A 25,332-nucleotide genomic window follows, 5' to 3' on the forward strand; every position below is an offset into this window, starting at 1 on the left:
CTAGCTGCACTGAGATGATCCAGTTTGGAACAGAGCATCTTTTATTTTGAAAATAAGTCATTTGAGCTTCTGTCAAACTTATTTTTTTTTTTAATCAGATCTTGAGAGACATTAGGTTTCTTTTTATATTTTAGCTTTTGTTTGTGCCCAAAAATATTCATTTATTATTAAAAAAGAAGGTCATCAATGCAAATCCAAATTTCTTAAAGGCTAAAGTAAGACTATGCAGCTCCTTCTTTTTGATCAGTAGAAATGAGCCCAAATGGTCTTTTACTGTTAAAGGTCGCCGACCCCTGACCTAGAGACACCTGTTGGTGAACTTTGTAGATAAAAGTGGAGTAACTTTGAACCTTCTTCTTTGTTTTTACGGGATTCCTGGGGATAGTTTGGACAGGGACCTTCATTCTTCATTTTACCATCCATTTCTTAAACCAAGTTTTTGAATCGTCTACTTGTTACTTCCAGCCATATCATCTCAAGACTGGTTTGAGTTCACTGGACTCTAATGACCTCCACAGTCAGCAGATTTCAACCCAGTGGATCACTTTTTGGATGTGGTGGAACAGGAGATCGGCATCATGGATGTTCAGCCAACAAATCTGTGAGATGCTGTCATGTCAATATGGACCAAACGTCCAAACTTCCAGTGTTTCCAGTACCTTGTTGAATCTATACCACCAAGGATTAAGGAAGTTCTGAAGCAACCAATACTCGATACTAGCAAGTGTACCTAATAAACTGGCCAGTAAGTGTACATTTCTGTACCCCCCTTAAAACACTCACAGAGACACAGATCAGCCTTGTCTCTCCTAAAGATTCCTCTGCATGTTTTCTCCTGCCTCGTTCTCCTAGATGACAGGGAGCTCTTTCGTGTCAGTGGTCTGTGCCTAAGGGTCACAGGCATGAGATGTGATATGTGGGAAGCGCTATTGGCAAAAATATCAGACAATGTAATTAAAACTTGTTTGTACTTTTCCCATGCTGATATGGTTATAGTGTTGGTGATATCAAGCAAATCCATCTGTGAGACTCTTGGGAAAGAACAAAAAAAGTCCAGTTGATTTAATCAGACTGTGAAAGTATTGGATGAAATTGCATCTCATTGCTTGGAGCACATTTCCTGCTGCAGTAAATTCTGCTGACTGTTAAAGCACAGTAATTAACTCCATTAACCACACAGACACGGTGAAATAGCACACACAGCTGTGGTCACAGTTTGAAATGCTTAATGAAGTACTTCTTTATCCTTGTTGCATTGCATTTTCAGATTATGCAAAAAAACGTTTTCCGAGTGACTAGATTTATTCAGTGATTCACTCATTAGGTACATAAAAAACAATGAGACTGACTGGTGAGCTACAAACAATATTTAACACTAGAATTCCTGCACAACATGACAGATGCAGACTTGTTTAGAATCAACTAAAAGCACCATCATTCATGTTGAAAGACAAACGTGGAGGATGAGTCAAGCCGTCTTCATGATTCACAACCTGTTGTCTTAGGTTACAAACTGCTATTTATCATTTAGAGCGTTGTACCCCCTTTAACTGGCTTTTTTAAACACAGGATAAGTTCTTCAGTTATACAAAACCTCACATCTGTCAGAACATCCACTGACAACGTCTGCTTGCACCTCACCCAAGCGTGACTTATGTGAGCCCTGCCTCGTCTTGCAGATGGTTTCCAGTCATAGTTGACTGAACAAGGTTACAAGGTGGTTATTACACCTGAGCAACTCATATCTGCTCCTGGTTTGTATTATGCCATAATTATGTTCTATAGTTGATGCATATTCAGTTCAGATTGTTGTAACCAGTTAATTAACATGTTTATTTGCAGAAAGTCTCTGTCCTGTGTTGTATCATACACTTAATTAACCAATAATGTTGTATTTCCCATATTTTTATACATTTCAAGGAAAAAGTATTGATATCACTGATACTAGCCCAGTAAATACTTATTATTGGATCGATACCTAAATTCCCAGCATCGTCCAGCCCTAGAAACAGTAAGGAGTAGGCTCAGGCCCAGTTATTTTAACTAACGGAGTTAAAATGAATAAAGGTTTCTTAAAAGTCAAGTTTTCTACCATTTTGTTCTTAACCCATGAGAACCCATGTTGACGTCAGTGTAACAGAAAAACATCAGAGATGTGCTGCATGGTCTACTTGCTTTGTGGTTTATTCCATATAATTTTATTTTTTTTTTTAGGAAAAATGGGTCTGGGCTCTAATGGGTTAGCATACAAATAAAAAAGCTTTGAGAATAAACAGCTAAAACTTTCAACGTTTGTTTTTAATCACAGAACGACAAACTATTTTAATTGACACCTATAGCATGTTTATTTGAATTAGAGATGGAGGGATGGATGGATAGATTGGAAACTTTCAAATGTTTCAAACCAAACACTACTGTAGTGTTTAAAAACAGATTTTTTCGCTTCATAATTCTTAATCCTTCAGGTGTCTGAAAGGGTTAAACGTTTCCTCTCAGGAATGCAGATCCAGGAGGTTTTTAACCACCAGGGATGATACAGACTCACAGAACGCCTGAACAAGTGAGCTGAGACGACTTATTTCATCTCACCGAGCTGAGGGTCCTAAACAGGTGAGTTGACTTAAAACTGACACATTAGTGTTGTCTAAAACTAAACCTGTGTCGCTGTATGAGAGTGAATCTTGAAAGATTAACTTGTTGACAGAGACGGGGTTTGTGTCTTTTTTTTTAAGTTGCTCACTCGTCCACTTAAAAAAACAGGGTGTTTGCTCTCTGAGCTCGACGTGGAGTTCATCTAAAACTGTGATCATTGTGTGGGGCGAGCCGTAGAAAACAGACTGCTTCTGTGCTCAAGATTCCTGGTATTTCTTCAAATTAAATATGTGTACAAACAAACAAGTAAACAAGAATGAATGTCAAAACTATTCACATTGTAGTTTCATTAAGTTCAGCCCACGGTTGTTTTTCCACATAATACAAAGAGAACATTATTACAAGATTCAAAGAGTTTCACACATTGGATTGTAAAACTGTGTTCACACCAAACCGATTTACACATCAAATTTGCGTTGGCCGCCTATACTTCACCACACGGCGAATTGTTTGCTCGCCGCCTGTCCAAAATTATGTTAATTTTGACGCCCCAGACGCATGTGGGAGGAGCTACCAGCTAATGTTGCGATTGGCTTTATTTCTATGAACCCATCCATAATTACGTCTCCATGTCCGGATTCATGAGATCATTCAGACATTCTCCCGCCTCGGTGACCTTCATCATCATGTCTGAATAACTGCCACGTCGATGGTCTTTCCGTCTCTCTCACCAAGTTTGAAGACTTACTGCCCTACATTAATCCGAAAGCCCCCCGTGTGCAAATGAGTTTGACACCCCTGGTGTTAGGGTGTACCTGCCTTTACCCAACAACAGCCGCGACAAGGAGGTTAAGACAATGAACGGTACCTCTAGAGCAGGGGTGTCACACTCAAGTCCTCGAGGGCCGACGTCCTACTGGTTTTCCAGAAATCCTGCCTCATCTGCTGCTGATTACCTGGATCAGGTGTGTTTGGCCAATAAGGAGCTTCAAAGGCAGGTTGGTTGGAAAACATGTAGGACACCGGCCCTTGAGGCCTGGAGTTCGACACCTGTGCTCTAGAGGATCGATCGGCCGTGTGTATTCTACCCGCTGATCGAGTCACTGAAAACACCTCTTGTCCTAAATTGAGTCCCTGTTTGATTGACGCACCATGGCGACCTCCCTAATGTTCAAATATTTGAACTCTGGCTGCCCCACCCAAATTGTACCACACCTCTCAGATCACACAGATACCAGAGCTCCTGTCACTCAAATCGTGCCACAGGACCTCGGATCACATCTGTACCGTTGACTTAATACTAAATTTGGCCGCCTCAAATCGCATTCTGTGTGAACGCAGCTTAATGATGGATTCGTCTTTTTTCGTTGCATCACGTGTGTTGTCCCCTTGGTCATTTTTACTTTACAATAAAGTAAACCTAGCATGCCTCAATCCAAATAATTTTCAAAATCAAAATAATTGATCAATTTCCTATTGGGCTGCACGGTGGTGCAGTGGTTAGCGCTCTCGCCTCACAGCGAGAAGGCCCCGGTTCGACTCCCGGCTGGGACCTTTCTGTGTGGAGTTTGCATGTTCTCCCCGTGCATGCGTGGGTTTTCACCGGGGACTCTGGCTTCCTCCCACCGTCCAAAAACATGCTTCATAGGTTAATTGGTGACTCTAAATTGCCCCTAGGTGTGAATGTGAGAGTGAATGGGTGTGTGATTGAGGCCCTGAGACAGACTGGCGACCTGTCCAGGGTGTACCCCGCCTTCGCCCTTCAGTAGCCGGGTTAGGCTCCGGCACCCCCGCGACCCCGAAAGGGAAGAAGTGGTCATGAAAATGAATGAATAATTTCCTATTTTTAATGGTAGCGGTCAATTTGATTTGATTCTGTCTCATACAGATCGAAAGTGGTGGATTGTAGGAATACGTAGAAATGAATTCCTCAATTCATCGTCTCACCCCTAGTGTATATGTATAAAATTACAGTATGTATATTTGTTTATTTAGGGATTGACTGTAACTTTAAGTGTACTTTTTACTATTCTAATACACATGACTTAATCTTTATATTTTTTAGACATTTTTTGTCTTGATACGGTGACAGCTTTTAATCTCATTGTTTGTGTCAACAATAACAATAAGGGCGCATCTTTCTGCCAGCCTGCCTATTAAAGGAACCATACCTAGATTCTATTAAGTCTTACAGAGTAAACTATATCCATATACTATATATGATCATATATTACCTATGCATATCATATATTAACAAAAATTATTTTTTTATGAAATGAGTTACTGTTGTGAATTCTTTTCATACCTGAAAGTAAAACGACTCTGTCTGAGGCTCCGCCTATTTCTCCTTGAGGGTGCCACCCAATTCATGACGTCATCCTTGAGCCGTGCTCGTCAGTGTGTCACCCATAAAAAAACATTTTTTTTTTAAATATTGATGTATATTCTGTCTAGCTTGACGTTTATCTCCAAAATTTTGCACAGACAGAATGGTGATTCCTAATGGGTTAATTTTACGATGAAATTCATTAAAAAAATGCAGTCGCTCCCTTTCTCCTGCCCTCTTCCCAATATTCCCCATTCTCGGATACGCTTAGGATCAATTTCAACATGATGTGCATATTTCTCACCAGCCCATATGCTCCTATGCCACCGCACGAAGTTTGAACACTTAAGAATGAGAGTTTCTTGGCCAGTTGGAAAAACTCATAACAAAGACAGCCAGCGTCTGCTGTGCACGAGCTGGAGGGGGTCGCGAAGCTAGTCAATCACTGCTAGCTCGAGCGAAGCTAGTCAATCACCGCTAGCTTGAGCGAAGCTAGTCAATCACCGCTAGCTCGAGCTGCTAGCTTTGCAGAGAAAGTGTTTGTGTTAGCCTGGGGGCGGAGCAGGCTCTTCCTGAAAGGGGCTGTCTCACCTTGTGACATCAGTTCGTGAGGACCCGCTTGTTTTTATGGGTGTGGGGGGGCTGCTGTTGAGAGTGCATTACTCAGAAATTATTGAATGGATCAAGATAAACCTTTTGGGTTTTTATAGTGACGATTGAAAAGTATAATACGCTTAAAAGCTCAAAAAGTTGGAATGGCCCCTTTCAAACACACCTTTCAGAAAATATTGAAATGATCATATATTACAACTTTTTTATGGTTTCTTCAAGTAAAACACTTTGTTTTTTTCTCAGAGCTAGAATCAATACACATCATTTTCTCAGCTGTAAGGGATTCTGTCAAAGAAAACTCTCTGATCATGCTCTTAACATTTCTTTTCTCCTTTTAGGAGTCATGTTTCGTGCACCTGTCTGCATAAGGTACGTGTTGTAGTATGTTGTAGACCATCATGTCTCATGGAGTCAATTCATAAACCTTGGTTGAGCACTGACTTTAATAAAAAAATGAGAAGAGAATACGTGAATTAATGTGCGAATTAATGAAGTGATGGATATTTTTGACCTACAATGATGTTGACCCTTAAACCACTGTTGTTTGACTATAGTATTTGTAGTTACAAAGAACAAAGGAAGCATGAATTATCAGTGAATCTTGCACAACCTCTCCTTCGGCCTTGCAGAACTGTGCACCCGACCCGCCCACCTGTGCTTCTGCGGAATTCGGAGGATCAGCGAACCCTTGTGCGTGCTGTACTCGTCCCCTTCAAGAATGGGCTCACTTCCTTCAACCACCTGTCCGAGATGCTTCTCAGTGTGGATGCAGACATTGTCCTTCCCGGATCGCAGACCTTTGACAACATTAGACAGGAAATTCTGAAGATGAACATGTACTTGGAGAAATCAGAAGAGATAGCTAGTAAGGAACTTCAGAGTCTTGATAAGGAGACCGAGCACCTCACTGTCACGCAAGGTAATTTGGAGAGTCAGAAAAAGGAGATGGAAGGCAGGTTAGCCAATTTAAACACCCAAATGGAGGGCCACAGGGCCACTTTAAACAATTACAGCAAAGCTCTGGAAACTGAGAGAAGAAACCTTCGGTCTGCACAAAGTACCTTAAATGACATGAGACATAAACGAGATGAAGCCGAAAAATTAAGGAATATTGGGATTGGCATGATGTTTGTTCCATTTGGGGGTTGGATTGCAGGTGAGTGATGTCATTGATGTAAAGAAGTGACTTAAGTAAAAAGTTGCCTATTTCAATTAAATTTAAGGATTTCTTTTGCTCTTTCTCAGGGTCAGTCATGATTGGCATTGGCCAGAAAGACCTAGACTCCGCCTCTGATCAAGTAAACAGAGCAAAAACAGAGGTGGAAAGATGTGAAACTCAGCTAAGAATCTACTCCCAACAAGTCTCTGTCTATGAGGCATTGATCTCCCAAGCCAGGACGGCCGTCCAAATGGTCAACAGTGGAATTCATGAGATCGGGGTCCAACTGAGGGCCCTGTCTATAAAGCGGGAGTCTACTGCAGATTTTCAGAGTAAAACTAGAAAAGCTGTTCAGCATCTGGGGCTTCTGAGTGGGGTGGGGAGTGTTGCTGAGCTGCAAACCCGACGCCTCATCCTGCTGGAGGCGATGTTGAATGTGATGGAGGAGATGATGTCAGCCCTGACCAAGATGGGGGATGACCTGGTGCGAGCTGAGGGCATGCAGGGCATCATGCAAGAAATGAAAAGCAACCAGAGCAAACTACAGGCAGCCATACAAAAAGATGAGTCAGAGGGTCATTACTTCTGATGTCATTTATTGTTTCTTTACAGCAAAGATAAAAACAAGATTTTTCATTTAACTTTTTTTGCTTGTCTGAATTTAGAAATTCCAACTTAACTATCCATTCTCAGACATTTCAAAATATAAAAATGTAAGAAAAGAATTGACCAATAAAATCCATTAAAACAATGAAAAGCCTGATTAACTAAACTTTGTCATTTCAATTTTTTTAAAACTTCATTAATTTTATTTTTTTATTTTTAAGATCAGTCTTTCATACAAATCCTTCTGATATTTGTGTGCTTTAGTTGTTTCCCTTCTTTCATTGCAGTTGTGTTAAAAATGGCATTTAAAAACATCACTCCACTGGTTACCTGACCCTTGGCCATTTTCACTTCCATTAGACACTTTTGGTAGCCATCCACAAGCTTCTGGCAGACTTCTGGTTGAATCTTTCACCAATGCTTTCGGTGGAATTGGTGCAGTTCAATTAAATGTGTTGACTTTCTGATGTGGACCTGTTACTTTAGCATTGTACACAAGTTGTCAATTGGGTTTAAGTCAGGACTTTGGAAAGACCATTCTAAAACCTGAATTCTGTCCCGGTTTAACCATTTCATTACCATCGTTAAGTGTGTTTGGGGCCATTGTCCTGTTGGAACACACAACTGTGCCCAAGACCCAACCTTTGAGGTGATGATTTTAGGTCACCTTAAAGAATTCAAAGGGAATCTTCCTTCTTCATTATCCTATTTACTCTCTGTAAAGCACCAGTTCCACTGGCAGCAAAACAGGCCCACAACATAATATGACCACCACCAAGCTTGACAGGAAGCATGGTGTTCTTGGGATCAAAAGCCTCACCTTTTCTCCTCCAAATGTATTGCTGAGCATTGTGGCCACTCGATTTTTGGTTTGTCTTCTTTGACACTTTCCTTCAGAAGGTCTGATCTGTGTCCATATGATCAGCAGCAGACTTCAGTTGAGCCTTAAGGTTCCGCTTTTAAAGAAATAGCTTCCTTCTTACTCAGCAGCCTCTCCGTCCATGGTGATGCAGAATGTGCTTGACTGTGGACACTGACAGCTGTGTTCCATCAGCTTCCAATTCTTGGAAGATCTGATTTTTGGGGCGTCTCAGTTGATTCTTCACCCTCCTGACCCCTTTTCTCTCAGCAGCAAGTGATAGTTTGTATTTTCTTTCTGATCTTGGTAGTGACAAAGTAGTGCCATCCACCTTGTATTTACAAAAAAAGGTTCTCTCTTGGGACCTGCAGATGCTTTGAAAAGGCTCCAAGTGACTTTCCTGACTTGTTCAAGTCAATGATGCTTTTTCAGATCTGTGTTGAGCTCTTGTAATTTTCAAATCATCATTTTTGCAGGCATTTGTATCCAATGAAGTCACTCATAATGACTCAAAAGAAGTTATGAGGTCATGCCATGAAGCTCATTTTGATACAACTTTTTAAGGCACTAAAATTACTAATTCATGTTGCCGTATGTATATTTTTAATCCATCAGATTTGGTCACATATTTAGTTGACCCATGATAAAGTCATAAAAGAACCAAACTTCATGATTATTTTTTTTGTGACATAGAAGTATCCGTTCCAGTCATTCTATCAGAGAAAAATCAGTCGTAGAAAAAACTGGAGACTCAAGACAGCCATGACATTCTATCTTCAAGTGTATGTAAACTTTTGACCACAAATGTAAGTTTGCAGAGGGCTAACATAAATGCAACACCATGAGGAAACCATAGTTTGGGAATCTCTTCATACTAGGAGCCAGCTCAGCCACAGGAACATTGCCAGAGTGCCCACCCAGACCGGGACAGCAATGGGGTCCATTCCACAGCTGTGAGGCTGCAATGCTGGACCCCAACCACCTCCACAAAGGGCGACAACCACGGCGATGCCCCCAACCACCTAAAGAGGCAAACAAGAGACAATGATGCCAGACGGATAAACAAGTTTTTTGCGACCCAACTTGTCAAATCTACTGCTTATAGCCTTGATACCCCTGCCGCAGAGCAACCGCCAAAGTTGTTCTGGAATTCATTCGTTGCCACATCATGGAAAACATGGATGATGTTGAGTGAGTAGCTTGGGTTTATATGTTTTGGAGAGCTCTACAGAGGCACTGCCAACCACATCGCTGTGTTTGTTTTCACCAGATCTTTCAGAGTCTCTCTGGGTTCTGTGTACTTCACTCCTTCAGTGAGAGCTGCACCTGAGGGTCATTTTAAACATTACTTCCGTCTGTCTGTGATCCAGTTTGAGCTTTAACCATAGAGGGGGGGAAATAAAAATAAAACTGGGGGATCTTTTTATCATTGTCTTGATGAAAATAAGAAAAACATAAGCCCATGAAGCTAGAGGTCCCATGCGCTACAATAGCACTCACAGCGGTTCTCTGGGCTGCTGGGCAGCTAAGCAAGGCAGGCTCCGCTACCCAGAGACCTGCAGTCTGGACAGTAGACCTCGCTATATCTGCCGGGTGCCTGGACAGCAGCGATCTGTATCAGCTTTGCTGTAGCCTGAGCATCAGTGACAGCTACTAGCTCTGCCGGAGCCTAGGGAGCAGAGCTCAGCCAGCTAAGCTGTCCACTGGGTGGCTGGCTAGCGTAGCCGTCAATCCAGCTCAGTGAGCTCTGTGACGGGCTGGTAACCTGTCCAGGGTGTATCCCGCCTTCGCCCAACAGTAACTGGGACAGTTTCTGGGAACCTAGCAGCCCCCGTGGGTTAAGAAAATGGATGGAAGTTCATGTTGAAAATCCATGCTTTGAGCGTCAATCTTGAATGTTTATTTCTACCCTTTGATCTAGTCACTGAAAACATCATGTGCCCAGCAGAGTCCCTGATAGGTTGACATGCTCACAGTGCCTTTCCGTGCCCGATGCCCAAATCGCGACGCATTGAAACTTGGCTAACAAATGGTTAACGGAAGGGCAAAGAGTCCTGATCAAGAAGGATCCCTCAAAGGGTGCAGTCCCATCCACATACTGGCTGATAACCTGTCTCTCCACACCATGGAAGCTCATGTCAGGCATCACTGCAACCAAAATACATTGACACAGGATGTTTACTACCTTCCTTGAAGTACTTCACAGTCCCGTTCACCCATGCACACACACACTCCCACTGATGCCAAACACTGGTGCTAATCTGTAACCAGCAAGGGGCACTGTGGGATTCAGTGTTTATCCCAAGAACCCTTTGACACATGGGAGGGTGAGGCAGGAACCAAACCTATGATCCTCTGATCAGTGTCCGACCGCTATACCTCTGCACCACAGCTGCCCCATTCGGCCTTTTGTGTCCAAAAATGTTTTGAACTCAAATAAATCCACCTGTAATGTAAATGTTTGTGTGCACGTTATCTACATCTATCAATTTATCTTCTAAAACCCCATAATCCCTTTTGGGATTACAGGGCTGCTGAAGCCTACACAGTTTCAGTTGGGAAAAGCGGGGTACACCCTGGATGGATCATCAATCCATCTAAAGGCTATCTACACTCATCTGACTTTTAATTGCAATAGGAGGCTCTTCCTTATGGTAAAGTGGTGTAAAAATAAAGGCACCAAAAACGCGTCAAAACAAAATGGTCCTCCCCTCATGTGGCAGCACGTTTAATCTGCTTTTTCAAATGTTTGTTTCTCACAATGGGTTCCATTCTTGAGCAAGAGGTTTTCATCATGTAAAAAGATTAGTCTCTTAAGCCACGGGCAGTGAGAGGCTGGCAGGTTCACCCCATGTTGCAGCACTAAATAACAAACTAATCTCAACACACTCTCACAGTTGTACCCAAAGGAGTACAAAGTTGTGACATTTACTTTAAAAAAGGGTATGAAAATGTATATTGATATACAATGTTTACTATTTGAATAAACAAACACACAGAGATGAACACAGCAGTCCTCAGACCTCGTATTACTAGTTTGTTCTTTTTGTCAGAAAATCTAAGGAAAATATAGTAACAATTTCCAAAATCAAAAAATGTTACTGTGGCGACATTCTCTAGATCCAATGACTTTCCTCCTTTTAAACCCCAAGTTTATATTTTGTTTTGTTATTTTTCTGGTGTTCCTCTCACTCTTTCTTATGAATTTTAAGCCCCCCTGCCCTTTCCCTCCCCTCTTTGCGGTTGATAATCTGCTGAGTCTAAGAACTTGCTTGATCTGGTTTTTGTGGTGGTATTTGGGCAAAATTTCCCCAACAGGTTGCAGCTCCTGCAGATCGCTGAACAAGGACCAGAATAAACTATTGGAATTCATCACGCTGCAGCAATGAATCACAGCAAAGTGGAGCCTGAGCCTTTTGAATACTCGTACTATGACTACAACAGCTGGTACACCAACGCAGAGCCAACTTTACCACCTAAAGAGTGAGTACAACTACAACGGTTCATAACTAACTTGATGATTAAATGTTTTCTGGTTTACTTTAGAATAATGAATATGAGCTAAGATTTTGTGTGTTGACCTATTGTTGTTACAAACCAGATTTTAGCTCTTTTGACAGATTGTGTTGCTTTTTACTAAGATTTGTTTCTTTGCTTCTCTGTCAGGGTGATTTTACCATGCAGCCCCACGGCAGATGACAAGCTCTTCCATATATGCATATTGTCCATATCTGTGAGTCTACTCAACACTAACAGAAGTAAATGTATATAAGTAATAAAAAAAAAGAAGAAACATATTTACTACTGACACTCTCAGCTTCCACTGCAAACTAAGAAATGTACGATTGTAGACAAAAATGCATGATTACAAAGACAAAAAAGCAAACCTCTGCAAACCCATGCAAGCTACTATAAATGCACGCTACATAAACGTACAAAAGCAGGTGCACACATAAACTACTTTAAACCTCCCAAAACTACCACAAATTTACACATAAACTGCAACAAACACACACTCAAACTACTCCACCAATCAATGGGTTACATCACGTGACGACAGAAGCTCCGCCCTAACAGGTCCATTCCATTTTTCTATGGACCTATGGCTAACAGGACCAGAAGTGGGACCAGTCGGTCCTGGTTAACTGGTCCATTATGTGATGGAAATGCTCAAAAGTCTGACCGAATCGGTCTGGACCGCTCAGGGGAATCAAGGCATTTCATGGTTGGGGATCCTCCCCTCTCTGGTCCCTTGCCCCTCGGCCGAGGATGCTGCGTAACCTTCTGTTCCCATGGTGGGGGTCCAGTCGGTTGTGGGTGGGTGGTTGCTGCTGGGCTCTCCGCTCTCACTGGAGCATTCAGTGTGATCAAGTACACATCAGGAAACACGCGGTGGATGTTTGCTTATTTGCTGGAGTACAACCCCATGTATTCATGTCTGTGTGCACGAGGAGTGATGTGTGCTAGGAAGTCTTCTATGGATACTGTCAATTTGCATAGATGTGCTTAAGACTGTAAACAGTTGTGTGGATACTGTGTGATGGGGTGTATGTGTGCATATGAACATGTAATGTAATTACGGATGACACTCATGTTATCACAAAACCCTGTAACACCCCCCCCTCCCCCTCAATGAGATTCAGCTTTAATTCCAAGAGGAGTTTATATGAACACACTGAGAGTAGCAAACAACTGATTGTAAAATAATAAACCACATCCTCAGTTTTTTCTAAAGGAATCAGTCTTGAGTTTTTACCAAAGCACTGGTCTCTGTGCTCAGCTCTTCCATCCTGACTCACTTTATTCACATGTTGATGACCCCTCAGGATCCTGGAGCCAGCATGTTGGTTTTCATCCCTTCATCACTGTTATAAATGTAATGAATCATTAAAAATATCTTTCTGGGAATGTGCTAGAGATGCAGTACAAAATAGAACCAAATCTGGAAGGATTGTCTTTATATTTTTTGGTTTGAAAACATCAAATGTGCGTTTGATATTTTAATTTCAAAATTATCTGTGCTGGCTGTCCATCCTATTAAAAATGTTAGGGCAACACCTATGCCAAGAGGTTGACTTGGGGATTTTTTTTAAATGAAGTGCAGAAAAACAAACCCAATTCTTGGAGGGTATTATTTCCTAAATTTACCTGTTCACTATTTTTTTCTATTTCCTTTCAGCTCGTGATTCTGTTGATTTTAGCAGCTTTAACCAGGAAAAACAAGTTCTGTCAAGGATTTGCAAGAGCATCCTCCAGCATCTTCAGGTAAGTAGAGGAGAAATAAAAGACACATTTACTTCCTTTCTCACAAAAAAAAAAAAAACATCCTAAAGTTTCGATGTGATCCTATAGCCCAGCCAACTTTCTTGACCAGACTCAGGAAAAGGGTCCAGTTGTGGCTGTTTTTGGGCTGATCTTCACCAAAATTGCAACGGTGGTGGTTGCTCCAGACCCTCTTCCTTTCTATCAAGACACACCAGCGAACATTAAAGGTGATCGATCACTTGTATGATTTGTTGTTAAAATTGTAAATCTTGAGTTTTGAGTTGGTCGCACTTGACAGATTTCTCCCTTTTTCTCTTTCAGAATACATGAAGATAGTTGCTATTTTCTACTACCCGGTCCTGTATTATCCCCTGCTGGTCTGTGGGACTCTGCAGCGCAAAACAGGCTTTGTCTTCGGGACGCTCCTGTCTTTGAGTCATTTTGGGGTTCTGGTGTGGCAGAAGTTTGACTGTCCAAAGACTCCAGAGGTGAAGCAACATTGTTGTGTTCAAAGGAAAAATATGGTTAAAACTAGACTTTTTAAACTCAGCCTCATAAAGGATTGATTTGCTATTTGTCAATGTTAATACAAATATTAAAGGTGCCAAACCATGAAAAACCAACGTTTTGAGCTTTGGGTGTATTATACCATTCAATCCTCACTATAATAATCCCCAAAGCAATATTTTGATCCATTTACACTTTTAAGAGTAATCCTCTAAAAACGTGAACTCTCAACAGCAGTCTGTTACACTAAAACGAGCGGGTCCTCACATGCTGACATCACAGAGTGAGACAGCATTGATCGGCAAGACATTTTCATTTAGATGCAAAATACGTCTTCCAATTGTGTGCTGTCTTCCATCAATTCCAGCTCAAACAGGTGTTACTTTAGACACGGGACTCTTATAAGACACTCCCTGAGGTGGAGCTTCAGGAATCGAGTCGCTTTACTTTCTGGTAGGAAAAAACTCACAAAAATAACTCATATTTCATAAATTATTTGCTTTTTAGTGTTCCAAAGGTAATAAATGATCACAGATGTGGATATAGATTACTCTGAAAGTATTGAGAAAATCATGACATCAACCCTTTAATTCAAAAATTGGAGGGTGAGGGCAAAGCTCTTTGTTGCCGCTCTGTAGCTCCGCCTCTGAACACATGTACTGCAAACAGAATATATTCAATTTTATTTAGTTATTTGGACATTTTTATTACCACTAAGTCTTTAAACTTTTTATTTTTCAGTTTACAGTGTTTACAAAAATAATGCTAATTTTTTTTGCGATTTAGAATCATAATAAATGCTAAATGGCGTATACTTGTATAGTGCTTTTACAGTCACAGACCCATTCACACATACATTCACACACTGATGGTGAGAAAAATACTGCTTTTAATAATCTTAATGACCAAGTGTCATTTGTGAAGTGAACAAAGCATAAGAACAAACAGAGCAAGATTTATAACATTGTTTTTACTGAGAAATACCATCAATTTTGGTCAACATCAGACCTCTGTGATGTCTATTGGAGACTATACTGTAAACAAAACCTATTTACAACAAATAGTCCCCCTCAGTAGCTCTCAGAAGTCCCTATCCAGATCTACTCGTCTAGTAATTGTATCATTTGACTTATTTCCTCAAACTTTTTCTTTTGCTCTGGGAAAACAATGTCAGCTACTTTCAGCATACATTTTTTTATAAACTCCTCATCACTGAAGGGCTTACTATTCCGGGTCATTAGCAAAGTCACAACAGAGCTAGATTCTGTCACAGCTTCACTGGATTTTGCCATTTTTATAAACATTCTCTGTTGTGCAGCTTATCCTCGTTGTTGGAATTTATTGTAAATTTGTCATAGTTTTTATGATTTGTAGCATAATGACATTTTATATTAAATTCTTTGAGCACTGGATTTACCTGCTGGCAAGTCAGGAACATAACTTTATCCAGCCCATGAGGTAAAACAAAGTAAGGACCTGTCCACTTTGCTTGAAGCGCCTTTTCTCTTTTCGCCAACACGTTTCTTCCTCAAAGGAACCTGCTCTGAATCCCTCTCATCCTCCCGCTCAGACTCCATTTCTGCTGCCATCATCACAATCCTTCCTTTCTCCGCAGAGGCAATGACATGAAAAATGTTGTCTGCCCTCTAGTGGTGAAATTAATACACTGTACAATTGACACCTGGGTGTAATGACCTTTTCTCCCCAGCAGATGTCGCCAGAACCCAGAAAACAAAAACAGGTTTTTCCAAGCACTGTACAGCTGGTTAAGAGCCCGTGGACCACACTTTGAGAACCCCTGCTACAGAGGTTCCTCGCATTGTGAACACAATTTGTTCCAGCTTTGATTACCATGGGAAATAGTGTAATCCATTCAATGGTTCCCAGTCTACTGATGGAAATTAGGAAAGAGAGATCTGCTAAGTAGGGAAACCCTGACCAAATCATGGAACATACTTTAACCTTTGAGGAAAAAAACAAAGAAAACTTCACTTTCTCCTGTTTTTTTGGAGCTCATACAGTTTGTAAAGTGAGGAAAGTTTATTCTGCGAGGTGCTGATCGATCCATCTTCAAGAACATTCAAATAACTAACGGGACATAATCTAAAGCACGATAGTTCGTTATGCAGTTTAAAGATTGACAGACTTCACTATGGATATTTCGGTTCACAGAAATGTAAAATGGCCAAGTTTGGATTAATCTTCAGAAAACTTCTCTCTTCTGTGTGTTTCACAGATCTATAAGTACTACAGTCTACTGGCAAGTCTTCCTCATCTGGCCTGCCTGGCATATCTCTGTGTCAAGTTTCCTTTGCTGTTTTTCAAAGGGCCAAAGAATGACGAGGTGGGAATGCAGACCAACGTTTCAGCATGGTGTCAACAGTCAGATTTATGTGGTCTAAGCTACTTTGACAGAACAGAAGCGGTTAGCACGCTGAAGATGAATGGGCATTTTTTACCCCTTTTAGTGTGTAAGATACATTTTTGAATGTATTTTGAACAATAAGAGAGATGTCTTAGTGATGTGTTTCAGCATTTGCTCATTAAGGCAAGAATATAAAATCTCATGATTGTAGATTTACCCGTACTGTCATATTTGGAGAGACGTGAACGTCTTTCATTGTAGGTATGGACAACTTATGATGTCTTTGCTCACAGGACCTTGATAGCAGCTACTACAACGATTATGTCAAGTTGCTTCTCAAGAAAAAGTCTTCTTCTGACAGGTAAGATGAGACATAGTAGAGCTTTAAGAAACTGTGCACTCAAAAAAAAAAAAACATACATGAGACAAACTGATGAATACTAAAACTTGACACACTTGTCTATAACTGTCTGTTTAATCTCCTGGGACAACTCTTTCTGTGCACACCATGAGCAAAGTGGCGACTTGTAGCCCTAAATACAGACTCACAGACTGTTGACTAGATTCTAGACACCTGTGATGGTAATTAGTGGACACACCTTCAACGAAGGTGTCAGTTATTCACATTCTCACTCCCGACTCGTCACTGTTTGATGTTTTGGGTGTCCCTAACCCATTGTGTTTTGACGTGCTGGCTATTCCCATTAAGTCATTTTCCTTTTACTGCAGTTCTTCTACTACAGACAAGTCGTCATTAGCTCAGAGAATCCTGGAGCTGCCTAAGAGTTATATTTACGTTTCAGAAAAAGGTAAGAGTTGTTTACTTACAGTGATAAATCTGAACCAAACAAAGCTTTATTGTCCAATTTTGTCTTTCAGTATTTCGGTATCCTCTAAAGCTGGTGATATCAGCGTTTGTCACCTGTGTCGCCATGTATCACGTACGCTCGAATATCAGTCTAAATGTGGCTTGGTGGCATGGGAATGCATTAATCGGGTTTTGTGTTTGACTCCTCAGATGGCACTGCTGCTGGTCGTTCTTGTCGTGCCCACTCTACACATTGTTCGTGCAGGGATAGATGAAAACATCGCCTTCCTGCTGCTGGGCTTTGGGATCATACTGTCAGATGACAGGATGGAGGTCGTCAAAATTGTGACTTTCTACACCTGGCTGCTGGAAGGTGGGAAAGTCACTCATTTTCACAATCTTAGGGAATATTTTTACAAATAAATAAGCGTTATACCTTTTGTCTCTTAGTGTGCTACATCTGTGCAACAACCCTGACCTGTCTGATCAGTATCTTTATGCTCATGAGGTCCATGCTTCTTCACAGGTATGAGCGTCCCAAAGCTTAACTTCTCAAGGATTATGTCACTTTCTGTTATAAGCTAACCTCGTGCTGTTTGATGTCCTTCAGATCAAATTTGAAGTCTCTTTATAAAGGAGAAATATACAACATGAACAACAGCCAGAAGACGGTCCGCCCTTCTTATCCTGGCGTGGTGTGCTGGATGGGTTTAACGGGATACCAAGCTGCCGTCCTGTGCCTCGGTAAAGAATTACGAACAGAAAACTGTTCAGAATCAAATCAAACACATGTAGATAATTACATTTCTAATACTAACCAAAAACCTGATGTTAGTCGTCCCCAACCCCCGAGCTGCAGACCAATACCACTCTGTTGGTACCGGCCCGCAAAAAACCAAAAAACATGACCTACGGTTTTTACGTTTGATTTATAAACTGATTCTCAAGGAAGTTTTGTTTCGGAAAACGTACAGGATTCTCTCCACCACGTCCGACTCATCGCTGACACATCGAGTCGCTCGGCCACGTATCAAAAGTACATCCATTACTTTTTAAAAGTGGCTGCTGCAACTGCTAGATTGGTGCCCTTAAGCTAGCAAGTTAGTATTCAGGAGTCTTTCCTCAAACATGGATCTACTGTAGCAGTTGTTCTCTCACACCAAACCTGCTCTGCATGTATTCACAAACTGACTGTTTAGTGTTACAAGTATGCTGCTAAAAAAGTGGAGTCACGCTTATTATTATATTTGGAAAATTCAAACATTTTTTTGTTTATTTATTTGATGCTGTCTAATCACTATCTTGGTGTGGGACACCTGTGAGGTGGGATGGATGATCTCAGTTTAGGAGAAGTGCTCACAATCACAGATTTAGACACATTTGTGAACAATCTTTGAGAGACATTATTTTCTCTCAAAGATTGTTGTTAGGGCGGGGAATCGATTAAAAATATTGAACTAATTAATCGCAAACTTGAAAAAAATTAATCGCGATTAAACGCGATTATTTTTTATTTTTTAGTCACAGTATTTGCTCACCACCTACTATCTGATAAATAATCACAATATGAAATCACAGATATATTTCTTTTTGATTAGTGCTGTCATTCGATTAAAAAATAAATGAATCAGATTGATGTCACTTGTGTTGTTACTAATCACAATTAATCAAAATGTTCAACCATGTACATTATGTGGATCTTTTTTTTTTTTGTACAAGAACGACAAAAATAAACAAACAAATAAAAAGAAAGAAACAATGTAAATTATCCCACAAGCAATCTGTTGAACTAAAACAGGCCAGAGAGAAAATGTTTCCTTTGTTTTTGTCTAATACGTTTCAATTTATCAAGTGGCCATCGTATAAAAAGGGGATAATACCTGATGAAATGTTTTAACGCACGTCTTGGAAGTCTGAACCGCCGAGGCAAAGTGAAAGACTGTTTCTTTGCAATGTGTGATTATTTTTCATTAATAAATATTAAAGTTCATAGCCCTAATATATATATATATGATTTCTAATTCTTTTTTCTTGTTTCTCTTTACAGGAATGGCTATCCAGACTTTAGTGTTTTTCATCTGTTTCTTATTTCTAGTTTTTTTAATCATAATCCCTATTTTTTATGGCCGCAATATCATTGTTTTTGAAATTGCAGGAAAGGCATGGTAAGTATCGACCAAGTGTGCATTTTTTTCTTTTTATTAATTTGCTCTTAAAACTTTAATAAACACCAGTCAAAGGAACTCACACCAAACTGGTTTGATTCATTATGGTTTTGTCTCAGGCCAGCCTGGGTCACCCTCATCCTGGTTACTGCGCTGCAACATGTGACTGCAAAGTTTTTCTTCATCAAAAAGGAATCTGGTACCAGAGACCTGAATAACAGGTACATGTTTGTTTCAGCTCAGAATTTCACAAAAGTATATTGTAATATGTTTGTTCTTTTATTAGAAATTTGTGGATTATTAAATATATATATATATATATATATATATATATATATATATATATATATTTTATTTTTTTTTTGGGGGGGGGGGGTACAAATTGACCCATTCTGATACAGATGGTGTTTCTACATTTTCCTTGAGGTATTTTTTCTGATAGTGGTGAGCATATGGCATTCTTGAGTATTCATTTATCGAATGAATCAGGAGCAGACCAAATAAATTGCATTGGTTTTGTAGAAAATGTGCTGCCTGTTCAGCTCCATTCTGAATAGATCCGTGAACGTCTTTGTTTTCCTCCTCTGAGTTGGTGGAGAGCTCCGGTATTGTGTGCACTTTTTGGTTTGCCGGTAATGTTAGCTTGAGTGTGTGAGGGGTTGTAAGCTAGCGGAGGACGGTGTAAACAGAGAGCAGGGAGGGGTAGGAGGCCAAACTCTGAAGAAATTATGTCGTAGAAAATAAACTTTTTATTTTTATTTTGGAAAAAATCAGCATAATCATAATTGAAAGGCCACTGGGAACATGTTCAAAATACCTCAAAAGAGGATTGGAGAGGGTCTTTAAAAAAGGGGGTCTCGGCACATTAATTGGGTACTTTTTCAACGTTTTTTTGATTGCATGTGAAGCATGTTTATTAGCCAACATATGTAGTGTAAAAACATCAATAAAACTAGCTGTTTATACATTTATTAAACATTCAAATGTGCTTTTAATCAACAAGTACACTTTTGATTTGTTTTTTCATTGGAATTATTTATGCAATTATTTCAGAATTTTCATTTAAATGATTTTAGGGAAAAAAGTTTCTCAGGAGGACAGAGTTCATGAAAAAAAAGCATTTTTCGCTTTATTTGTCGCCTAATTTGTCACGACAGCTGACTTCATCTCTAAAGACGCTTGTGTTTCGTTTCTCCCATCTTTCTGTGGTGATCAGGGAGAGTCTGTTCCTCCTGACATACCTGATGTTCGTGGTCAACGTTGTTGTGGGCCTGATTGTTGTCATCTGGAGAATGGTGATAACAGCTTTATACAACATCATTCATCTGGTCCGAATGGACATCAGTCTACTCCACCGCACTGCAGAGTCCTTTGATCCAGGTGATGTCAGTGTTTGGAGCAATGACAAGCTCCGTTTATATTTATGTATATGTTGTGTTTGTTTTTAATGGTAATGACTTCACAAAGAGGACGAGATGATAACTCCTGACCTTGTTTTGTTGTTTCACTCTCTTCAGCCTACAACTACTACACCCACTTCCTGAACGTGGAGGTCAGTCAGTCCCACCCCGTGATGAAGGCTTTCTGTGGGCTCCTTCTGGATGTGCTGGTTGAGGGCGGCAGAGCTGGACAAAAGCGAAGTGCAGAGGAAGGTAGAAAGATCTTAACTTGTTTTGTTAACACAAACTCTATGCTCTAGGCTCACAATAACCATCGAACACATATTTTATGTTTGTTTCCTGAAGTTCTTTCAGGAAAGAAGAGGAAGAGTTCTCTGGGTACAGAACACAAACTGCCTTGTTAATCTAAAAATATCAACGATGTAATCCTAAATGTAATGACACTGAAAGGTGAAGGCAGGAGTCCACACATTGCCAAAAACAATTCAATGTATCTCCAGGTAAAAGGGTAACCAGGCTGACCCCACTCACAGCCCGGATTTTAAATAGGCAAAAAAGGGGCAGGGCTAGGGGAGGCGGGCTGAGCGGGGGAGGTGTGGTCTGGATCTGTGATTGACAGTGACAGCGAGGTTAGCTTGAGGTAACTGTAGGATCTTTTTAATTATTGTCTCAATGAAAACAAACAAAAAAACAAATCATAGGGTTCAGGAGGCCTATGCAGGCTGCCTCCCCATCCCACAGCGGCTCTCTGTCTACCGGACAGCCAGCTTTCCAAGGATCAGTTTAGCAAGTAAGCTAGCGGAGTAGCGGAGCGACTTCCTCCACTCTGAGCTAGCGGAGTGAGCTCCACTGTTCTAGGCGACCTCCGCTGCTTTTGGCTATGATCACCAGAGCCCCATTTATAGAGGTCGACTGGCAAAAAATGTTGATTTAGTGTTTGGTTACCTGCTAAAATCTACAAAAATGTTTAATACAGACATATAAGCATAATTCCTTAATAGACCCATAAATCTGTTGTCTTCCCAGAGCCTGCATCACAGCTTTGGTTGCAAATTATTATTTTTTTTTCTTTTTTACACTAATAAGCCCAAAGACCCACTCTAATTATCTTTTGAGCTCTTTTAATAGTGTTCCCAGTGGTATTTTAATTATGATGATGCTGTTTTTAACTAAAATCTAAAAATTTGTGTCATTTTCAATAACATAGTTTCTGCAGAGCGGGAGGAGTATCTTACAAATTCCCCTTTGAGTTGTGCTGTTAGAGGAAAGCAACCTGTCCCTACCCATCACCCATAACTGAGAGTTCTCTGTTTACACCCTCTCCTGCTAGCTTACACCCCCAACTTAACGTTAGCTTTGCAGCAAAAACGGTGAGAAATATCAGAACTATCCAGCTGTAAAACTTTGATCCAGATTCCAGATCAGACGAGGAAAACAAAGACGTTCATGGATCTATTTGTCTGTGAGTGGATGCATCAGAATGGAGCGGAATGATTTTATTTTTTAATATATCTCCTACATTATGAAAAAAATGCTTTTTGCAATGCAATGCTTTTGCTTGCAAGTCAAAAGAAGAAACGAAAAAAAGTGAGTTTGTCATCAATTCTACAAGTTGTCACACTTAAAAAAGGAAAGGTCTTTAGTGATCATCTGAGACAGTTTGCAGATGTGTGACTGACAAATAATCTGTTGCCCCGCGGTGTGTATGTGAAGGACGTCGAGCTGTTCTGGATTCCATAAAGACTCCAGGACAAACAGTGAACAAATATTGGAAATGTAACTTAGGGTTTTCAAAGTCCAACACATATTTTGTCATTTGAAGGATGTTTCTAGACCCTTTTGATGCTCAGCTCAAGACAATCTGGCCACAGAGAAAAAATATGGCTCTTAGTTTTTTTTCATTTTTTTAGATGTTCAAACATTTAATGTTAAAAGTGTTGCAAAATACTTGAGTTTTAGGTTACATTTCCCCCATGTGGCTGGAAGACGGGCGGTCCTCACTGCTTTGGTTTCAGAGCTTTGGTAAAGACGAGGATGGCAACGACAGCCAAAGTCGCGTCTCCTCATCAGCATCTGAGATTGTCTGCTCTAGCTTTTAAATGGTTGTAGTTATTCAAATCTCAACACTTGTTATCATTTACATGAGAGAAATAAAAGACGAAGGTTCTCTGTCCTATTTGAAGCTCATCTCCACACTGAACTGTTTCAGTTTATTCACATTTAAAAGCTTAAATATCATTTTTAAGAGAATTTCCTAAAGTTGAGAAATTTCCACTTCCAGCTACAAATTGTTTCTGGCGCCGTCTTGCGAGTGACCAGAGGCCGCTCGCTCAGTTTGCCTTATTCTCCTTGGTGCTTTCAGGGATTCACCAGAACAGTACCGATAAGAAGACCAGCAGTCGGAGGATTTGTATCCGGTGGCAGCTGCTGTACACCCTAGTGAACAATCCCTCCCTCCTGGGATCCAGAAAACACTTCCAGACGCTGCAGATGTCAGAGAACGTCTTGAATGGAACTCCAAACCGCAGCTCCAGGAGAGAGAGCAAGAGGGAGGCAGAACCGGCATCCGAGGATGTAGTGGAGTCCATGAAAACCCAGTGAAAAAAACACAGCAGCCTCATCAAAAATCATGAGGAAACGGCATCTTCAGTCGATCTACAAGTTTACTTTTGGGACGTTTGTCTTCATGTAACCTTTGGTGTTAGATTAGATTTAGATTAGACAGGTAACACTTGAGGGGTTACAGGTGACGCTTGAAAACAAAATTGTTAACATACTGTAATGTTTTAATTGTTAGCACCATAATTTCAGCTGATTCTGACGAGCCACTTTTCTCCGCAAAGTTTCACCTCAAAGTTAGAAAAATACACGCTATGATTTTGTGGCCATAAAGCCATTCATTTATAAATTCATTTTTAAATGTTGTCTACAATTGAGTTTTTCTGTATGTAACAAATGTAACTTCTTTCACTTTTGACAATAGTTCCTTTCAAAATAAAGCACATCCTGTGTTTAATCAGATCCTGCAGCTCCAGCAAATTTACTTTAATTAAAAATGCAAGAAACAGGAGATTTTCCATCATTGACTTTTGAGTTCCTTCATCCTTTTTCTTCTTTTACTAGTTAATAAAAACTTGAAATCAAATTACTTTGAAATCAATACATGTAAATGCAATAAGATAATGTCACTCTGATTATAAACCACTCTGACACTAGATTAAACCTTTTACTATCATTTTAATCAGTTAGGTCTATCTGACATATCAAAAATCTAAACATAAATTAATATACTAGTTAAGTTTCACGTTTTCTTCGAAGCAGAAGAGCCACAATAGAGGAATAAAAGAGCCTCGTGATGCTCCAGAGCCTCAGGTTGCAGACCCCTAGCACAGGCCCTTTAAAGAGCTTGTGCGTAATGCATCCAGCTGTCCAGCAGATGGCAGTCTAATCCTAAAGGTTGGCAGCAGTTTGTGTCTTTCATTCTGTTGAAGAACGGCTTCCTTTAGTACAAATAGGATTTCCGAAGCTACAGTTTGATCTGTTTAAGTATGAACTATGAATTTTGACTTGGAGTTTTGATCAATACAGTGCAAGTTTTTATCCAACTGCACTACATTCATGTCTTGACATTAAGTCATGTCATCTGGATTTATAGACTTCTCTCTCTAAAACATGAGGTCAGACAGCTGGAAAATCAGGACAACTCATGAAAGCAGCAAATTTGGTTCTATATTCAGGAAAAGAAACAATAATAAGTAAAAAAAAAATTAAAATAACAAATATTAGACTTTGCTTGGATTCCTTTTCTATCACTATGATAGTCTAACTTTAAACAATTTACATTTTGTCTATAAAGTCAGTGTTTAATGAGGAAACTGAATGAGTATTGAATAAAATATTACTTAAAATTCAGTAGTAATGTTTTACACTGCAACAAAATGAGAAATATAAATATGATTAAATATTATGAGATGAGTCTCTTGTTGTAACTTCCACCAAGGGACACTTTCTGCAAACAACCTAACCTCAAACTCTTTTTTTTTTTTTACAAACTAAACCTAATCCACCACTTAAAAGAAAAAAAAGCTTTGATATTTGTAATGATAAAGATGTTAAAATGTTTTTGCTTTATTTTCTTTAAATAGAAACATTTGAAGAAAGTATCAACAGATATATTAATGTTTGTGTCATTTTCTGTCTCTTTTCTGACTCCTTTGGTGGTAAATAATTCACAGATGTTAAAATCCAGCTTTTTTTTAAAGACAATAGATTATTTTTCAGATCCTCTTTTTTTATTTAACATATATTTTTAGGCTTGTTCTTCTTTTACTGGATAAATCTGAAATGACGTCTGAAGGATTTTTTCTTCTGGCCAATAGCAGCAAAGTTTGTTCTGCAGCGTCTGATGCAAAGCAGGCAATACGTTAGAATAGAAATTGGTTCATTTCAAGTGTTCATTAATTGCTTGAAGGACAGAAGGAAGAAGCAAACATGGATGCATAACTGATTTGGATTCACATTCTTTTTAGTCCATGAGAACCTTAAAGTTAATTCTCTGTGTTTCTCTGAACTCTGCTGCACTCAGGTGTTAGTCCTCACAAGACAGCTGCACGCAACACTCTCACTACTGTCCTAATGTTTTTCACTATATTTATATCATTCATTATT

The 25,332-nt window shown here is 39.9% G+C and overlaps 3 protein-coding genes across 6 annotated transcripts in view; 2 read left to right on the forward strand and 1 right to left on the reverse strand.

The window, feature by feature from the left end:
- Positions 1–25,332, reverse strand: part of hipk2 (homeodomain interacting protein kinase 2) — a 172,607-nt gene that overhangs the window by 43,340 nt on the left and 103,935 nt on the right. The window lies entirely within an intron of this gene.
- Positions 989–7,801, forward strand: LOC112151738. The gene is made up of 4 exons (XM_024280787.2): positions 989–2,610; positions 5,869–5,899; positions 6,160–6,686; positions 6,776–7,801. The coding sequence occupies exons 2-4, from the start codon at positions 5,874–5,876 to the stop codon at positions 7,276–7,278; spliced, it is 1,056 nt and encodes a 351-aa protein (XP_024136555.1). The 5' UTR covers positions 989–2,610; positions 5,869–5,873; the 3' UTR covers positions 7,279–7,801.
- Positions 11,136–23,636, forward strand: LOC112151737 (receptor for retinol uptake stra6). The gene is made up of 17 exons (XM_024280785.2): positions 11,136–11,637; positions 11,821–11,887; positions 13,334–13,419; positions 13,507–13,646; positions 13,741–13,907; positions 16,163–16,270; positions 16,585–16,652; positions 17,021–17,100; positions 17,171–17,232; positions 17,310–17,472; positions 17,550–17,625; positions 17,710–17,843; positions 19,147–19,264; positions 19,384–19,485; positions 20,481–20,644; positions 20,782–20,916; positions 23,027–23,636. The coding sequence occupies exons 1-17, from the start codon at positions 11,540–11,542 to the stop codon at positions 23,263–23,265; spliced, it is 2,007 nt and encodes a 668-aa protein (XP_024136553.1). The 5' UTR covers positions 11,136–11,539; the 3' UTR covers positions 23,266–23,636.

The sequence above is a fragment of the Oryzias melastigma genome, linkage group LG6, assembly GCF_002922805.2.
Source record: "Oryzias melastigma strain HK-1 linkage group LG6, ASM292280v2, whole genome shotgun sequence".
NCBI classification, from domain to species: domain Eukaryota; kingdom Metazoa; phylum Chordata; class Actinopteri; order Beloniformes; family Adrianichthyidae; genus Oryzias; species Oryzias melastigma.